The 19360-nt window shown below is 42.3% G+C and overlaps 2 protein-coding genes across 3 annotated transcripts; both read left to right on the forward strand.

The window, feature by feature from the left end:
* Window positions 1-126: 126 nt before the first annotated feature.
* slc25a39 (solute carrier family 25 member 39) lies at window positions 127-11657 on the forward strand. Of its 2 annotated transcripts, XM_079521164.1 has the most exons (12): window positions 129-324; window positions 3235-3340; window positions 3697-3756; window positions 4376-4414; window positions 5921-6036; window positions 6526-6593; window positions 6952-7076; window positions 7628-7801; window positions 8163-8272; window positions 9667-9748; window positions 9858-9938; window positions 10128-11657. In XM_079521164.1, the coding sequence occupies exons 2-12, from the start codon at window positions 3244-3246 to the stop codon at window positions 10244-10246; spliced, it is 1071 nt and encodes a 356-aa protein (XP_079377290.1). In that variant the 5' UTR covers window positions 129-324; window positions 3235-3243; the 3' UTR covers window positions 10247-11657. The 2 variants fall into 2 exon arrangements, with proteins under 2 accessions (XP_079377291.1, XP_079377290.1); XM_079521165.1 differs by lacking the exon at window positions 4376-4414 and having other exon boundaries at window positions 127-324.
* A 1624-nt stretch (window positions 11658-13281) lies between these two features.
* On the forward strand, window positions 13282-18159 carry rpl3 (ribosomal protein L3). The gene is made up of 10 exons (XM_079521160.1): window positions 13282-13411; window positions 14001-14193; window positions 14450-14618; window positions 14972-15107; window positions 15312-15498; window positions 15885-16045; window positions 16134-16235; window positions 16553-16648; window positions 17066-17185; window positions 18036-18159. The coding sequence occupies exons 1-10, from the start codon at window positions 13409-13411 to the stop codon at window positions 18078-18080; spliced, it is 1212 nt and encodes a 403-aa protein (XP_079377286.1). The 5' UTR covers window positions 13282-13408; the 3' UTR covers window positions 18081-18159.
* Window positions 18160-19360: the final 1201 nt, after the last annotated feature.

The raw sequence follows: 19360 nt of genomic DNA on the forward strand, positions 1-19360 counted from the left end.
TAAATTGTACCGTGCTGTGTGTGAACCAGGGTGTGAACTGGTGTGAACTCGCATATACCTTTTAGGAAAGGAAATCTTTTGTTTACAAAACTATTATGAACGTCAAGGTTAATCCACCAGGGGCGCTGTAGATTCTGTCTGTCATTGGAATGGAAAATGGCTGACGCTAGTGTACACAGTGTACAGAGAGCTACTGCTACTACTAGCATGCTTTTATGTAACGTTACGTTAGCAGTTGAACGTGGCTGGTAACGTTATTATATTGTAAACAAAAATGAAGGAAAACACGTCGGATTTACAACGACAATCTTAGGAAAAGAAGCGGTGAGTAGTTAACCTAATTCAAGCCACCACGCTGTCCATGTCGTTAACTCCTTTTCTACCTTGCTAATCTGTTAGCCATGTAGCCTACAGTTAGCTTCAGAGCCAGTTGGTAGTAGGATTCATACGTTCTATAAAAATATTGGTATTAAACTAACAGGATAGGTGGGTGTTATAAATTGGGTATAGTTTCGAAAATGTTAAAAAATATATATATTTGGAAAATGTAAAAGCAAAAACAAATGTTTAGACAACATTTATTATTATTATTATTATTATTATTATTATTATTTTATGTGTATACATCTACTGTAGACAGAGGTCAGAGCTAGTATGATCTAGCTTAGCTCTGGTCCATAGCTCTAATGTCGTTGCCGTTTCGGCATTAGAGCTATGGACCAGAGCTACAGTATGATCCTGACTTTGAGTTATGAGAAAGGTAGCTGTTATGTAGCCCGTCTCCGGACCCCCCGGGTTGAGCTCCTTTGGACCTACCACGTAGGGTCCGGTCTCACCGGCGTCAAGCGACATGGGATGCCATCTGATTTCCCCTGACTTAGCCCTGTGCTGCGGCGTGGGTGTCACGCTGACATATTCCAAACGAAGCATATGAACGCTATAGGAGACAACGAACCATCTGACCCCCCCCGCGAACGGCTCAGAAGCCGTTAAGTATTTTTAATGTTTGTACGACCGTTTTGCCAGCTCTGAAATTCTCTCTTGTTGACATCCCATTGTACCGCCTCTCGGCATCTCGGTTGGCTAGCAGCGCCTCCCTACGCGCCTCGTAGGCGCAGCTAGCCAACCGAGATGTCAACAAGGAGGGACCGAAGAGAGAATTTCAGAGCTGGCAAAACGGTCGTACAAACATTAAAAATACTTAACGGCTTCTGAGCCGTTCGCGGGGGGGGTCAGATGGTTCGTTGTCTCCTATAGCGTTCATATGCTTCGTTTGGAATATGTCAGCGTGACACCCACACCGCAGCACAGGGCTAAGTCAGGGGAAATCAGATGGCATCCCATGTCGCTTGAATCCGGTGAGAAGGAACCCTACATAAAGTCATCAAAATGTCAGAAACTTTAACGTAGGGTTCCGAAAGGAGCTAGCTGTTATGCTGCTGCGGCCATTTGTAATTAATCTTAATTTGTCAGGCAGTTTAATTGTGTCATGTCTGTATGTGGTCATGCACATATTATATGATTGAACTCAATTATCAACCTAATTGCGAATCATAAATTGAGGAATTTATCATAATTTAACTACACAGAATGATTACCGGTAGATTATTTTCTGTTAATTGACTCAGGAGTCATGTATTTGAAGTTTTAGTAAGTAGCTTATTGGCCTTGGGTTATGTTGTGTATAACATTCAGTAATTCACTACTAGGGTATATAAATGCCAAACACATATATAAGCTACAGATAAGGTTCAAACTGTCAATGCCACATTTACTTTTAATTTTATTTCACAATGAAATGTCATCAAATTACATTGAATGTGATTTAATTAAAAGGCATGCTCTTGGCAGATCAGGATAACATGTGTAATCTTCCTCCATGGTTTAATGACTTCTAATGGAGGGTGTTTGCAATGTGCATGTTACTGTTTACACACAAACAATATTCTCTGTGGGGTTTATGGGTCAGTCCGTTTAGCTGTAGGGACCAGGGACATGTTTTCGAGCAGTGCTTTTCAACCCCCCCCCCATTAGGAGAGATAACAGGCAAACGTTGATCAAAATAACAATTATTTTACATTCCCTAATTGTGTAGACTTCTTGTAAATTAAGTAATGCAGATGTTTAACAATAATTTAACTCTTGAGAGCGTAAAATGAAACTCAAGAGTTAAAGACCTATAAGGGTCCATTTGGTTACTAACTTTCCCATCATTTAGCTGGGGACCACCTGGAACCCTCTCAAGGACCACTGGTGGTCCCCGGACCACTGGTTGAAAACCACCGTAGTAGAGGTTGTGCACACAACAGATAAGTTATCAGTGTGTCGTCGAACCCTTCGTTATACCACCTCCTCCTACTAGCCCTCCTCAACAGTGGTGTAAACTGTAAAGTACCGAAGCACTTTTACTCAAGAACTGTACTTACTAACTTAAGTATTTCGGAAAAAAAATCCCTTCTCAAAGGCTCAGGCAGTTCTTTCTTCTTCTTTCTTTTCTTTTCTTTTTGAGTGCCCGACTACTCGTCTATATACTGTAGCTTTATTTTAAATGTATTTATGCAGATGACTTAGAAATCTAACATCAAACTCTTGTTTTTGGTTCGTAACTTCGTATAGATTTCTCCCCTAATTCATATTGCGATGGATGGACAATTTTGGAACATCTCAAGGGGCATACATTACACACACTATACAATACATAACAGATACATGTAGGACACTGACATAACATCAACCACAACGTCAGTATTCAGTTACTGTTCATTGTGACACTAGCACTCTTATCTACTTGTTGTCTTACATAATGCTATAGCTTTAGCATGCAGTTATTGGCAATGGCATCCATGTCACACGGTATGAGAATAACCAACACAGTTAGTTCAGCCAGAAAACTCTTAGAATGAATTTAGAATATATATTGAGCATAATTTAGTATAGATGTATGAATCATTGTTTGGCTTCAGGGCTCTGTCTCCATTCGTTCCCTGTAATATGAAATGTTTTAGTTGAGGTATAATAAGCCAAATAGAATTGGGCTACAGGGAATGAATTAAGACACTCTGTGGGTCTAGAAACAGCCTGCAGGTGTATGCTGGGCATCCGAGAACCTGATCAGGTAGGCGTGCTCACGAGTTGTCTGCCTGAACTAGCTACACACTGGCTGCACATCATTAGGTCTTAAGGAGTGCTTGCGTGTGTTCTGTCTGTTTTCATATATTTGTATTGCTCTGTCAGGCGGCCAGAATGAACGAGCGGACAGTTCATACCCCTGGGGATGGGATCTCGCCGGTTCAGCAGATGCTGGCGTCTGGCACTGGAGCTCTCCTCACATCACTTTTTGGTGAGATCACATCAGTGTGTATATTTGTACGTCTTTAATTGTTCTGATGTATTGAAAAGGGGGGACCCTGATGTAAACAATTCTTAGTGCTTATCGGTTTCATCCTCGTAGCAGTTTTTGTATTGACATGTGCTTTTGTTTGAAATGTACCCATTCAAGTTTCAATCAATCAATCCTGATTGAATGTCCTTGATCTGGAAAAGTAGAAACTTGTGCCAAAGAGTTTTTTTCTTTTACTCATTAGTTTTCTTATTGACCCAGGTCCCAGGCACTATAATTCACCCACCGTCCTAAATGCTGATTGTGATTACAGTAGATCACTGAATTGTATCTGTCTCGCATCCCTTTTCCTACAGTCACACCGCTGGATGTTGTGAAGACAAGACTGCAGGCACAGCAAACACCATTCCATCAAGGTACAACGATACAGCACACTGACTACTTGCCATTTATTTAGTGTGTGTATTTAGTGTCCCCCCCCCGTTTGTCTCTTTTTGCTGCTTGTCTCCTTGTGTTGTGTTAAGTTATTTCTCCAGGTAGATTGCATAACGGGTTTCGTAAGGCCCAAACACACCAATGCAACGCCTTGCAACGGCCATTGGGAATAAGAGTTGCATGTTGCAAGGAGTTGCATGGTGACCCTCTGGTGTGGTTAGGGCTTAAAGGGGAAAACCACCCATTTTCAACATTTTACTATGTCATTAATATACCTTAGAGCTGTCCCCCCATTCTGTGTTTCCTAGAACTGTAATTATGGAAAAAATCATTAAAATGGTGAAACACATCTTGATGACCTCTAGTTCTAGGAAACGCAGAATGGGGGGACTTTTTATTATTTCCACACACCAGCTCTAAGGTATATTAACGACATAGTAAAATGTTGAAAATGAGTGGAATGCCCCTTTAAGGCCTCTGACCATGAGAGCTGTTAGTAGATGCTCTGTATCTGTATCTGCATGCGTTTACTAAACCCTCTCTGCTTCTTTGTGTCTTTTGCACCGTCTTTGTACTTTATCTCTGGTTCTTTTGCTTTAGCCTCCGCTCCCTGGAGTGGTGTCATCCGCCCCTCTAAGTGTGAGTATCAGACCTGACCTCTGCTTGCTCAAATCTGGCACCAGTTCAACAACATTCTGGCAATAATTGTAGCTCATAAAACAACAGTAACTCAACAAATGCCACTGCATAGCCCAACTAATAAACAGTGTTTCTGTAAAACGAAATAACCACCAACTATAACAAGAAACGTATTTATTAGTAGTTTCAGAAGTGTAGTGGGCCCATTAGACGTCCATAAGTTGTTCTAAGAGCTGTTTACACATTGACTGCCAATTTATGTCCTTTCAAATCCAACGCTTCACTGCCAAAGACTACGTTCAATGGTCTTTTCAGTGGTTTACGATAGATACATAAGCGACCGATATCATACAACCGGAAATGAACACTCTGTCTCCATCTGCCTCAATGTAAACAGATTGGTCAAAACAAGCTCACGGCTAACGGCCCATAACTAAAGAACCGATGGTCGCGGTTACAAAATCAATTTTCCGGGTGAAAGAGTGATCGACTGCCCCTCCACACACAGCAGAAGAATGAATGGATTAATACCTGGTAGTGTTAAATATATATGTCTTACTTCACTGTGATATGGGTCATACGTGATATCTATGTTAATTAAGAGGCTGCTTTCTTCTGACGTGAGTCACACTACCTTATAATCACATCTTTAATTTATTTTGAATATAACTCATTTTTTGGGTTGTTTTCCTTTGTAAATGGTTGTACAAAGTCCCTTGTTCTGCAGTTCCTGACACCTGTTGAGGTTTTTCCAATACCTGTAATGGGATTTTCAAGATGAGAATACTACACTCCCTTAGAAACATTGGAAGCAAGGCTTCCACCTGTTGGTTGTCTGTCAGAGGACCTATTCTTACATAAGACCCATGTTTGACCATGTCCACTGACCACTAGCCTTGAACTCACCTATGCTTTTTATGGCATAGGCAGCTCCCGGCAGGAGCTGCCGGGAGAAACTATGGCAGCTGCGCGACATGAGACTAATTACTTAGAGCAACAGAGAGAGAGAGGAGTGTGTGTGTGTACATGTGTACGTGTCAATTTAACAAAGGATCAGAAATCAGCAGAGAGTGAGAGATGTTTGCACTACTCTATGCCGAATTGAAGTGGACTCGGACCCAGACTTTTTTTTTCTCCCTGGAAAAAAAAGCGTCTGGGTTTCCGAGGCTAACTGACCACACCTCCGATGTATTCTCTGCTCTGTCATTGTGTATAAGAGAGAGAAATGTAAAGGGCTCAGGAGGCTTGAAACAAACTGCCTGCGGCAGCCTTGATGTTACCATCATAGTGGCCAAATAGTCATTGACATTTCCCTGTATTATTAATAGCCTGCGTTTCCTATGTTAGAAGATCTATATGTATATGCTTACACGTGATACCCAGTTGTGTGTTGTCTCACACGGTGACATCATCTGTACACGTGTACACCAGAGAGATCAAGTTGAAATACAGTCGAGTGCTCCTTTAATATATTCTGCTGATTATTTGGTTATGTCTTTCTCTCAGGGAAATGTTTCTTGTATTGTAATGGATTGATGGATCACATCTATGTCTGTCAGACTCAGAATGGAACCAGCTGTGCCAGCTGGTATAAAACTCCTAATCACTTCAGTGGGACTCTAGTAAGTAATCCTTATTACAATTACTATTTAGGCATGTAGCGGACACTCTTCTTCTTACAAGTGCGAGATTGGAGTCTGCAAACTCTAACAAACAACAGAGTAAATTGTCACATGAGTAGAGTGCTGAGAGAACACTATAGTGGCTCACAGAAAGTAGGATACCAGGTAAATAATCAACCCAGCATGTTTCCAAGTAAACATCTTTCCAAACATGCTAAATGAGATTCTTAACACTAAGTGGTCAAGAATAGCATGACAACATGTAACAAACATATATCTTCATAGTAACTAGCATAGTGTAGAAAAAGGTGACAAGAAGTGATAAAAGGAGAGAGTGCTAGGGGTGAGGTGTAGAGGCAGAAATTTGGGGATTAGTCTGCAGTTCTGACTGCAAGAGGAGAGTTTATTCCATGCTATGGTACTTGCAAACAATGCTGATGTTGTGGTTATCTCCATTGTTATTTATGTTTTTGTCTTTCTTACCCAAAGGATGCTTTTGTGAAGATTACACGCCATGAGGGTGTCAGGTCTTTATGGAGCGGGTTACCACCAACGCTGTGAGTGTTACACAAAAGCTAACTTGCGTCACTGTTCTGGGGTTGAAAACAGAACTGCATGAACTGCATGATTACTATGCATCAAATCGCCACGTGTTGTGAGCTTTTAGACCGGTCTGACTGATACTGTGTGTACAATGCCAAATATGAACATGTATGTGTTAATGAATTTATGCAGCGGTTGCAGCCACATAAGAAAACCAATGGAACATTTAGGAAAAGAATAAGACCTCAACTGGTTGGTTGTTGTTTGCCAAAGAGGCTGGTAGAACAGACTATGAAGTGAACTAACTTTCAATATATTACCAGCAGTGTTTGGCTTCAGTGACTGATAGTTGATATTTAATCATTTGTGTAGAGTGATGGCAGTGCCCGCCACGGTCATCTACTTCACTTGTTATGATCAACTCCGGGACTTCTTGAGATACAACATGGGTCTTCAAGGCAACCATATCCCCCTAGTTGCTGGAGCTCTCGCAAGATGTAAGTATTATAAAATCAACCCAGTATTACGACCAATCATGTAATGCACCCATTGTTACAGAACTTAATGTGTCACACCAAGAAACCAAAGAAAATGTCAGCAGGTGTGTGCAACCTTTCGCACACACCTGTAAGAGCATAAACACACAGAAATGCGCCGCCGCTCTTACTTGGTACTTATGTCGTAAATCAACATCATAAAATTAAAAGGTAGTAAACATCCGCCCTGTGGACCATGTTTACTAAACATTAAACAAGCATTAAACTTACTGATGTTAAGCCTCACCAAAACCTTAACCCACCTAACATTAACATTACTACCAATCATGTGTCATTTATTTGGGTATTTATTTGCACATTTTCACTTGTGTATACATTTGACATGTACAGATATTGAATAGATTAAAACAAAGTGGACTAGCGGGCATGATACTAGGTTGCATAACATCACACACGCATGCACGAACCACATTAAAAAGCATGAGTTTATGATGTATTGATAGGTGTCTTGATGATGTGTTGTTGCTGTCTTTGTCCTGTGTGTATTGCAGTGGGAGCTGTGAGTGTGATCAGCCCACTGGAGCTGATCCGGACTAAGATGCAGTCTCGCCAACTGTCCTACAATGAGCTGCACGCGTGTATGCGTTCAGCTCTGGCCCAGGACGGCTGGCTGTCCCTTTGGAGGGGCTGGGGGCCCACCGTTTTGAGAGATGTGCCTTTCTCGGGTGAGACCAGAGACCCACCAAAATCACAACACCACTGCATTATCACCAATATGCCAGTCACATTATTTACCAAGGCCAGTAGCTTTCTAGGAATTTGTGCTGACCTTGGTGCAGGAACAGAAACTGTGATGGAATAATCTTAAATTGTAAATAACACACATGGACAGGGACAATTAGGCCTCACAATAAATGAAATGGGAAAGTACAAAACAACAGGAAGACACCAGTATATTTATACTTCAGTCCGGGGAGAGTGAGCTAGTAATGTTCACCTCCTGCCTTCCGTGCCTACCTGAACTATCGCATTATGCTGCATAAGTATGTAATTTAAATAAGTTCCTCTTTCTGTATGTTTGTGAAGCGCTGTACTGGTTTAACTATGAACTGGTGAAGGCCCAGCTGTGTGAGCAGTACCATACATCTCAGGCCACCTTCTCCATCAGCTTTACTGCAGGAGCTGTCTCTGGAGCAGTGAGTACCAAAACAAACCACAGTCCTTTTTAGGTGTGTTAATAATTACATTTTAGCCCACAATAAGTTTGACCGATTTAACACGGTTAAAAACATTTGTGTTTTTTATCGGGGAAGGTGACACCTGCAGGCAGCTACCACGTTACAGCATGGAAAAAAGGACCGTTACGCACTTCACTATATTTTTGTAGAATAAATAAACATGAATCAATAAAACATGATCTTGGTTGAACAGGACAGAGGTAGGGTGCAGTGTGGTAAAGATGTCTTGCATCAAAGGAAAGCATCACATGTGTATTAAATTTGTCACTGAAATCTCGGCTATATATATATTTTTGGGAAATATTGCCCTACATATAATTAAGAAATAGTATTACTAACATAACACGTGAAAACCTGCGGGATGGAGGAATGTCTCAACCATCCGGCATTCAGTTGGAGCAGTTTGTTGCATGCGCTTACATAATACTGGAAAAAACTGTCAAACGGCATTTGAAAATTTAGCAGAAGTACATATTGTCACCCTTAATTACACAATGTTTTAACAACATCGTGGACAGGTCTGATTTTATTCCATTATAGAACAACGAATCAAATAAAGGCAGACAAATGTTCAACCAGCTCTTGCAATTCAGGACACAAGTTCACACAACTAATTTGTCATGAGCCGTGTCTGACCTAAAGAATACGTTGTTTTGTCTTAGCTTTCCTCATTGACTGTAAGGCAACGTTTATCATACAAAATGTTATTTCCTTGTACAATAACATGAAGTTTTTCTAACCGCTGGCAGTACCAGTCATGTTGCCACACCTGGGCATCATGCTAGATATGCATAAAGATAACGATAAAGTCTGCACACTCCCACTGTTGAATTCAAGGATCAGTGTTTTGATCACAAATGAAATACGGTACATGGGTAGGGTCAGGCCACCAATTGGCTGAGAGAATAATAGGTGTCGGGAGTGGCTCTGGGGTAGAGTGGCCGGTAGAGCAGCCAGATGGGAACCATGAGGTTCCCAGTTTGATCCCGGCTCCCCCAGAGTTAGTGTGGAAGTGTCCTTGAGCAAGACTCTGAACCCCTAATTGCTCCCGATGTACAGGTTGGTGCCTTACATGGTTTCTTCCGCCATCGGTGTATGAATGTGTGGTTACATGGGTGAATGTAATGCACAATGCGCTTTGAATAAAAACGCTATATAAATGCACCATTTACAATCTATGTAAAGCGCTTTGGATAAAACCACTATATAAATGCACCATTTAACATATTAGGTGTAATCATTGACCCAGTAACAATGAAGAAGTGAGATAATACACACAATGTGTTATAATGTATGGCAGAGAGCGCTTACATTGTCCTAGATATGACTTAACTTTCAGTCATGTTTACTAGATTGCTGGAATCTTGACTCTGCCTTTTGATGTTGTCAAGACGAGGAGACAGATCCAACTGGGGGAGATGGAGACGCTGGGAGGTCAGTTAATGTGTTACTTAACCAGTATTGTATTCAAAAGGGATGCTAAAGTACACTCCATGGAATGCACTAGCCTGAATTAAAATTGTCCATTGTTGTTTCCTTGTAGTTACCTTGAAGAAGGCCACATCCACTTGGCAAATAATGAAGGAAATACGGTCCGAGTTGGGCTACAGGGGCCTTTTTGCTGGTATACAGTTATCTCTTGTTATTTTAACTCAATGATTTAACTCACCATACCATATTACTTTAGCTATGTTAGAAATTCAACTGAACTACACATATAATTTGATCCATAAAGGACCATTTTACACTTGTAAAATGAACACTTCAAATTTGATTGTTTACTGACTGTACATCTTCTTCATTTGTGCTGTAGGTTTCTTGCCCAGGGTGATCAAAGTGGCCCCAGCCTGTGCGGTTATGATCAGCAGTTATGAGTTTGGAAAGGCCTTCTTCCAGAAGAGGAACCTTGATCGAGCACAGCACACTTTTTGAAGGATCTCCTCTTGATGTTGGTTGATCCCACATTAATGGGAAGAGGCTATTTACATAACATTGGACCTGTGTGCAGGACAGTTCTGGCAGGTCTCTTCAAACAGAAGCTTAAAAGATCACTTGGAATTGCTGTTTTCCAGTGCAGCAGTCCAGTGTCTGCTTCTTTTATGAACTCACGTTTCAGTGAGGTTGCTCCATACATCCCCCATATGTGCCACATGCTGACATCAACTGTGCAGTGATTTTAGACAGGATTTCCTGACAAGAGTTTCTGCACAACATGATGAGCCAAGCCCCCTTTTTGGAACTAGCTCCTCGCCACTCGCCCTACACACTTCCACTTGGTTTAAGCATAGATATATGAATAATAGAGACGGCACTGGAGGCGAGGGGAATCCCGGTGCTGTCTCTATTATTTATATATCTATGCTTAAACAAAGTGGAAGTGTGTAGGGCGAGTGGCGAGGGCTTAGTTTCAAAAATGGCCAAGAAGTCCAATGAGACTCTAGGCATGAGTGACAGCACAGATGAATTGTCTTTTGATGCCTTACAAAAGGAATCACTCCAAAGCACATCGGCATGGAACACACACACACACACACACACACATGCGCACGCCACGCACACGCATGTACAACTACATACAGTACACACACACTCTTAATGGGACATGCTCATTCTTGGTGTGTATATATAGTATATGTAATTGCATCATGGACAAAAAATAAATAAAAAACATACTCTCCCCATGCCTTCGGCCTGGTGGAGACAATGACTGCAACTGCATGAAAAATCAGACAAGCAAGCAGGTCTTCATTCCCCAGCAATGCCTCAGACACTGCATGGTGGTACAGTATGTGCATTTCCATTTAATTGGGCATTGAATTACCCTACAATATTACCATCTCATATTGCAATACAATTCAATAGAGTCAATAGGTTTATTGTTTATCATTTAATGTTTTTGTTTATATTGTACGTCAGTGTAATGACAGTGAAATGCCAAGACAATAAAAGGAAATTCCAGTTAGGCAATGTGATGAATGAGAAGTAAATATGTCATGAGGTGAAGTGTATAGCCTGATTTATACACTGTGTCGCACACTGAAAATATCAGGTCTGCTAGATCACAACGTGTCCGCAGATGAGCATATTACTTTGCTTGTACAGCAAGACAATCCTGTTCTACCAATTAAATAGTTTGTGTTGAATCTTGTATGTCATGTCTTCTCATTGGAAGAAAGCCATAGGTGATATGATTCCACCGTTTAATCTTCAGTTTGTAAGAAAGCAAATGTTCATTTCACCACTTTGTGTAAACTTCACAAATCATCAAAGTGCAGGAATTGTTGAACCAATAATTCCACCCACAAGACTTATTACAGATATGAGTATTGTGTTCTGAGAAAAAGAAATCCTGTTTGGGATAACTTTTTGCGATGTAATGTCTGGCTATTTGTTCTCAGGGGCTGTTGGAGATCAATAATAGGGGGTTGAAAACTTTAATGGATGTCTTGGGTGCTTTATTATTGGTTCAATAATCTGTGTAGATATTATGAAACATAAGTCATCAGAACATGTTACCTAGCTACAACGCTGAATCATTAAATTCAAAGTTCAAATACACGTGCCCTGTGTTTTCCATGAATGTATGTGGTATTGGTTTTCTCCTAGTTTTCTGAATGGAATGGATTTTTTTCTTTTACTGTACAGAATGTGAATGTCACACCAGGTATTTCTGAAATAACCTGTATGTGATTGATAATAGACTCCATTTGTGTCCTCAAATCAGGGTGCCCTAACTAGTAACTACAGAGGGGCAATCAGTTTATCAAGCTTTGAGAATGTAGCCTATTGCAATATCCATAATACATTTACAAAACAAATGTATCCAATGTAAAATACATTGGATAATTGGTTGCACCTCCTTAGGGTACTCTGATTTGAGGACACACCTCCAAATGGAACTCACCTGTGTTCTTCCCTATATAAGTGAAGTTCACTCTTCTTGATGTTGTCGATCCCTGAAGAAGACCTCTTTTGTTAGGTAGAAACCTAACATGGGGTTTTTAATCATTTATTTAATTATTTATTTAATACATTACTCTGCTGCATTGTGCGACCTATTCTTTCATTTGTATGCTTTTGCACCGTGGTCAGCACCTCTGCACTATTGGAGTGTGCCCTTCGAGCTTGTTTTCTAACTACAGTAACATTATTCTTTCTTTGAAATGAGATGTAAAACATAGTCGAGTCCGTAGTCGGGTCGCAGGGGCAACAGCTCCACCTGAGTGCTCCATGCAGACTTCCCTCTCCAGAGCAACATTAGTGACTTCCTCCTGGGGGATCCCGAGACATTCCAAGGCCAGTGAGTCGATGTGTTTCCTCCAACTGCACCTTGGTCTGGGTCTCCTCCCAGTGGGACGTGCCTCGAGGACCTCCCTAGGGAGACGCCCGACTCCCGAGAGGCATCCCTACCAGATGCCCCGAACCACCTAAGCTGGCTCCTCGTGTGACTGCACTTCTCACCCTATCTCTAAGGGAGATGCCAGCCACCCGTCGAAGAAAACTCATTTCTGTCGCTTGTATTCGCAACCTTATTCTTTCGGTCATGACCCACACTTCATGACCATAGGCGAGAGTAGGAACACTTCATGACCATAGGCGAGAGGAGGAACACTTCATGACCATAGGCGAGAGTAGGAACACTTCATGACCATATATAGAGTAGGAACACTTCATGACCATATATAGAGTAGGAACACTTCATGAACATATATAGAGTAGTAACACTTCATGACCATAGGCGAGAGGAGGAACACTTCATGACCATAGGCGAGAGTAGGAACACTTCATGACCATATATAGAGTAGGAACACTTCATGACCATATATAGAGTAGGAACACTTCATGAACATATATAGAGTAGAAACACTTTATGACCAGAGCCAGAGCATGCCTCTGGCTCTGAATATAGCCTTTAATTCGAACAATCGGACAGACAGCGACATCTAACGGCTATGAAGTGATGTACTCAATGGGCGGTTCTTGAACGAGGACCGTCACAGTCACGTCACTCACGCCGGATCCCGCGATGTTTGCGTCTGTATATATGCACTCTCCTCCCCTCTTTCGCTCTCTTTCATTCGGTTTGGAGACAAAATGGTGAGCATGTCGTAGATTAATAAGGATAGCCATCTACTTGTTATCTAAACCATCCTCTGTGTATTCATGCTTCTTACGATTTTAAAGTATTCATGCTTAGGAGCTAAACACGCCTGTGTAGATATTGATGCCACGAACATTTGAAGTTGCATATATTTTCCTATTAATGCATGTCTAGCCCTACTCTGGTCTAGCCATAGGCCTACCGGCTATTCAGAGGTTTAAAATGGCTGGTGGGAGTAGGCCACTACTTGTCGGTTTAATTCGTTGACAGCTAGTCACAAGAGATGTAACATTGTTTGAAAATCAACATTTGGCGCAATGAAAGTCACGGCCCAGTAGCCCAGTAGGCTTGCTAATGCTAACGTCAGCCTGAATGACGTCTAGTCTCTACACGAGGCTGCTGCGGATATTTGACAGTGCAGTAGTGACAACAAGAACTGTTTTTAACTGTTTCATGAATGATAGCTGTTGACTAATGTCATAATGGATGTGTGGGGCATTGGATTGTTAAAGGCACCGCCACGTGTGCTCCCCGCCCGACCCACACGCCTTGTTGCTAACCACTGGTCTTGTCCACTCTCCACAGTCTCACCGTAAGTTCTCAGCTCCACGACACGGATCCTTGGGCTTCCTGCCCCGGAAGAGGTGCAAGCGTCACCGTGGCAAGGTCAAGAGCTTCCCCAAGGATGACGCCAGCAAGCCCGTCCACCTTACCGCCTTCCTTGGCTACAAGGCTGGCATGACCCACATTGTCCGTGAGGTCGACAGACCTGGCTCAAGTGAGTGCAGGACCGATGCGTCCTCCAGCTTTTACTTTAAACGTGATGCAGTAAATGTGATGAGGTAGCTGAAGTTAACATTTCTATAACATGGTAGTCTGTCTGTGATGAGGCTTCTCGACGGGCGGACTGAATGGGTTTATAGCCCTTGCTGAATGTCGAGTACTGAGTTCAGTCTATCTTAATGGTTGGAATGAGGGTGCATTTCAGAACAAACTGATAAGTGTATATGACTCAAGACTATTGTGTTTTACAGAGGTTAACAAGAAGGAGGTGGTTGAGGCTGTGACCATAGTGGAGACTCCTCCCATGATGATGGTTGGTGTTGTGGGCTATGTTCAGACTCCCCGTGGCCTGCGCTCCTTCAAGACCATCTTCGCTGAGCACATCAGTGACGAGTGCAAGCGTCGCTTCTATAAGAACTGGTGAGTAATTTTTTATCATTTCTTTCCCCCCAAATACATATATTAAAGTAATACCTGAAGCAAATGTTAAGTATATTAACATTGCGGTGGCCCCTCGCTGCAGCTCCGCTCAGGTGCCTCGTGCCCTGATGAGCTCCGGGCTCCTCTGGCCGGTGGAAAGTGCTTCTTAGAAGCCGAGCCATGAGCCAAAACCTCCCGGTTTAAAAGCTGTGGCTGCCCTTCTCCTCCTCCCAAGGAGGAAAGGGTGAACAGCTGTGCATTGTGTTCTTCCTCTGGCCCACTGTGGTGTATGAAGGACCTGTGCCGACCTGTGCTTCTCTCTTGTATACTGCGGTCGCGCTGCATGCTCATAGGTACAAGTCCAAGAAGAAGGCCTTCACCAAGTACTGCAAAAAATGGCAGGACGACGACGGCAAGAAGCAGCTGGAGAAGGACTTTGCATCCATGAAGAAGTACTGCCAGGTCATCCGTGTCCTAGCCCACACTCAGGTTTGTGTATTGAAGCTTTACCTTAAGGCCTAATGTCCCCCTTGTGTTTATGTGATGAGACCATGGAAACTGCGTCAGGCATGGCGCCCGAACCGCATGAGGACACTTTCTACTGCCTTCCTTCTGACACCACAAGTATTTGTATTTACAGAGAGCGGTGACATTTTTATGCAACATGTATTGACTGTGTTTTGATCACTGCAGATGCGCCTACTGCCCCATAGGCAGAAGAAGTCGCACCTCATGGAAGTGCAGCTCAACGGAGGCACCATCGCTGACAAGGTTGATTGGGCTCGTGAGAAGCTGGAACAGGCCGTGCCGATCAACACAGTCTTCACACAGGACGAGATGATTGATGTCATTGGAGTCACAAAGGGTCACGGATACAAAGGTACGACATGATTATCAAGCGTAATCTTTGTTTAACAAGGTGGTTGGCAGCACTCGTGCCTCCCTAGGCCTGCATGAGAAATATGAATCTCACATTTTCTTTGAAATATGGGAATCATTATCTCTTATTGCATTCTCCATGGCCATTTACTTAAACATGATGCAGTAAATGGGAGTGAATACCTGAGTGGTAGCTGAAGTTATGCCTTCTATAACATTGTAGTCTGTCTGTGATGAGGCTTCTCGACGGGCGGACTGAATGGGTTTATAGCCCTTGCTGAATGTCGAGTACTGAGTGCAGTCTATCTTAGCATTTGAGGATGCATGTATGACTCAAGGTTCTATGTTTGTGAAGACTTAACGTTTCCTTTTACCTCTGCTTTGTAGGTGTTACCAGCCGTTGGCACACAAAGAAGCTTCCTCGCAAGACTCATCGTGGTCTGCGCAAGGTTGCCTGTATTGGTGCCTGGCATCCTGCTCGTGTGGCTTTCTCTGTGGCCCGTGCTGGTCAGAAGGGCTACCACCACCGCACAGAAATCAACAAGAAGGTGGGTAACGCCATTCGTCAGTGTTTGAGATTCTAAATTGCACTTGCCGTATGAGAGTTGTAAGGCGTTAACCACCTCTTCTTTGTAGATCTACAAGATCGGCCAGGGCTACCACACCAAGGATGGAAAGGTTGTGAAGAACAATGCCTCTACAGAGTATGATCTGTCAAATAAGAGCATCAACCCCATGGTGAGTGTGCATTAGTGTCTGCAAGTATGTAGCATTCCTGTTAAGACTTGTATAATGTATGTAATACATGTATGTAGATGCATTCAAACCCCTGCACTGAACGTAACCTGGTTCACACCCCATTATGAACTTGGGTTCCATTCCAGTGCCAGATTGAACTCCAGTGAGGCAGGGGAGCAGTGCCCTTTTGTGCTAGCTCCCTGTTCACTCATTGGGAACACACCTCTTGGTGCAGAAACCCAGAGGCTATGCTTGAACTACTTCTGCTGGGTAAATGCATTATAAAAAAATATATATATATATTTTTTTTTTCTCAGGGAGGCTTTGTCCATTATGGAGAGGTGACCAACGACTTCATCATGCTGAAGGGCTGTGTGATCGGGACCAAAAAGAGGGTGCTTACTCTGCGCAAGGTGAGATCAGATGCAAGCACATTTTGAGTGGACTATTTTAACTTTGACATCTGGCTAGCCATGCACTGAAATGTGCCAGCAGTCCATCCATGTAAAATTGTTTCATAAAATCATGGCATAGCCAGTACTGTTCTATTTGATTTATAGACATCTAGTATCACATTTCAGATACATTCAACCCCTGCACTGAACGTAACCTGGTTCACACCCCATTATGAACTTGGGTTCCATTCCAGTGCCAGATTGAACTCCAGTGAGGCAGGGGAGCAGTGCCCTTTTGTGCTAGCTCCCTGTTCACTCATTGGGAACACACCTCTTGGTGCAGAAACCCAGAGGATATAAGTTAACTACCCTTTGGCTTGAACTACTTCTGCTCAGTAAATGCATTATAAAAAAACGTTTTATCCCCCCTTTCAGTCTCTGCTGGTGCAGACGAGCCGTCGTGCCCTGGAGAAGATCGACCTAAAGTTCATCGATACCACTTCCAAATTTGGACATGGTCGATTCCAAACTGCAGAGGAGAAGAAGGCGTTTATGGTAAGACAAATTTCTCATTGCATCACAGCAGCTTTCAAGACCTCTGACTCGTTTCCACTCCATAGTACTAGCTCAACTTCATATTTTTGGGGGGTTTTCTGTTGTGGAGAGTGCCTCATACTTATTGCCTCAGACTCAGCGGTTCCATTGGTGAGCTAAGGTGATGCTAAAAGGTCTGCACACTACTTTTCGTCACTGGCTTCAACAACTGACTGCTTAACTGCATGATTCTTGAATGTGATATCTATATCGATTTTCCTCCACAAGAATTGAGCTCATGATTCTCGTCTTTTCCATAAATATTTAAAAATAAAATGGACAGCCAACTAGTACTGCATGATTCTTCACAAAATGGAATTGCATAAGTGTCTCTTTTTTTTTTCTCCTGATTGTGCAGCAGTTTATAACTGCCATGGCCTATCAATGTTATGGGAAACATTTTCTTTGACTGGATGGGTGTAATGGAAATAGTTTCCATAAAAAATGTTCTTTAGCAACTCCTACACAGGGTACAGGGGTATTATGCAGTGAGTACTTGGTAGTACTTGGGCCTATACCATGCAGTGGAAAACCACTGCTAGTGCCTGTACATATAAGGATATTTCAAATGTAACTTATACATCTAGTGTATTTCAGTATACATTCAACCCCTGCACTGAACGTAACCTGGTTCACACCCCATTATGAACTTGGGTTCCATTCCAGTGCCAGATTAAACTTCAGTGAGGCAGGGGAGCAGTGCCCTTTTGTGCTAGCTCCCTGTTCACTCTCTGGGAACACACCTCTTGACCGACTCGGTCAATTGCAATATTATGTCTGTGCATGGACTGACTGACTTTTCTTTCTACAGGGACCACTCAAGAAGGACCGCTTGGTCAAGGAAGAGACTGCTTGAAGCCCCTGTCCTTTTGTGCTGGTTTGATGTAATCATGCAGTACACCTCTTGATTAAAAAAAAGAAAAAAACCTTACAAAGACTGTTGCTTATTTTGTCAAATCAATTTGAGTTGTGTACAAATCAATTTACCGGTATATGGGTGCTCAGGAATATGACTCAGGATGACATCTTGTGGCTGACTCAAACCATTTGATTGTAGATGGAAATGGTAGTTTGGTCAGTATTAGTAACCTTGTAGTCAGCAATATTGGGAGTGCTGCAAATGACAGCTTGGTCAATAATTAATTCAGCAGTGGTACTTCATTGGTGCTGTTGTAGAAGGCATTTAAAAGTGTTTGGGTAGCTTGACATTGAGAGCAATATTGGGCATTTAATTTTTTTCCATTCTCAGTGGCTATATAAATGCATTTAACATGGTGTTCAAAATTCATGTGTTTAAAGTGGCCACATGCATTCCTTTAAGCTGGCCATGTGTCCTTGAGTATTTGGCTGACGTGAGAAAACGTAATCACTCACTACAGTAATAAGTCTAACCCCCTGACTCATCATTGCCAATATTAGTATCCACTTCAGCAGGTAATGAGAGAAACCCTGAGAGGGGTCACGAGAGCCATTCCGATGTCTCTCAAAATGCCTTTGCAAGACAACTCTGCATAATATTCTGCAATCTTTGCAGAAAAGTGGATTTTCATGAAGACTTTCAAGGTCTCTCTCACTTACCATTAACCCAATGCCTCGGAAGCTCGGACAGTTCTCCAAGCAGCATTTTTTTTTTAGATTTTCTGTCTATCCCCAACCAAAGCAGTTCCAGAAGTGAGGAAAGAAAAGGGCCTCAATGGGACTATAGAATGATGCTTTATCCCATCCCCTGAAGAAGTGGTGCAGTGTGCTGTCTAGTAAGAGTGCACTGCTGCACAATACTGTGGGAGATATCTATTGGGTTTGCAATGTAGAATGTTTATGCAATTGAGTAAGTGTTTTAAATGTTTACTTGTGTGATTTCTATAATGTAAAAATCATACTGAACATGATTATCAGCAAATTCATGGGGACAATGTGTTAACAACAAAGCATTCACCTTAAAGGGCCACTTAACCCCTTTTGCAACCAGATCTTATTTTGAATCATGTTTGGGAGACAAACACTTTTCTGGGGTTTTCTGTGATGTCATGGAAACTGGGCTGTCTTACTGAGACAACATGTAGTCCAAGAAGGAAGTGAGACCAGTGTCCAGGAAAATGTTTCTTGTCTCCCAAACATCATTGAAATAAGATTTGG

This window comes from Electrona antarctica, assembly GCF_951216825.1.
Source record: "Electrona antarctica genome assembly, chromosome: 14".
Lineage (NCBI taxonomy): Eukaryota > Metazoa > Chordata > Actinopteri > Myctophiformes > Myctophidae > Electrona > Electrona antarctica.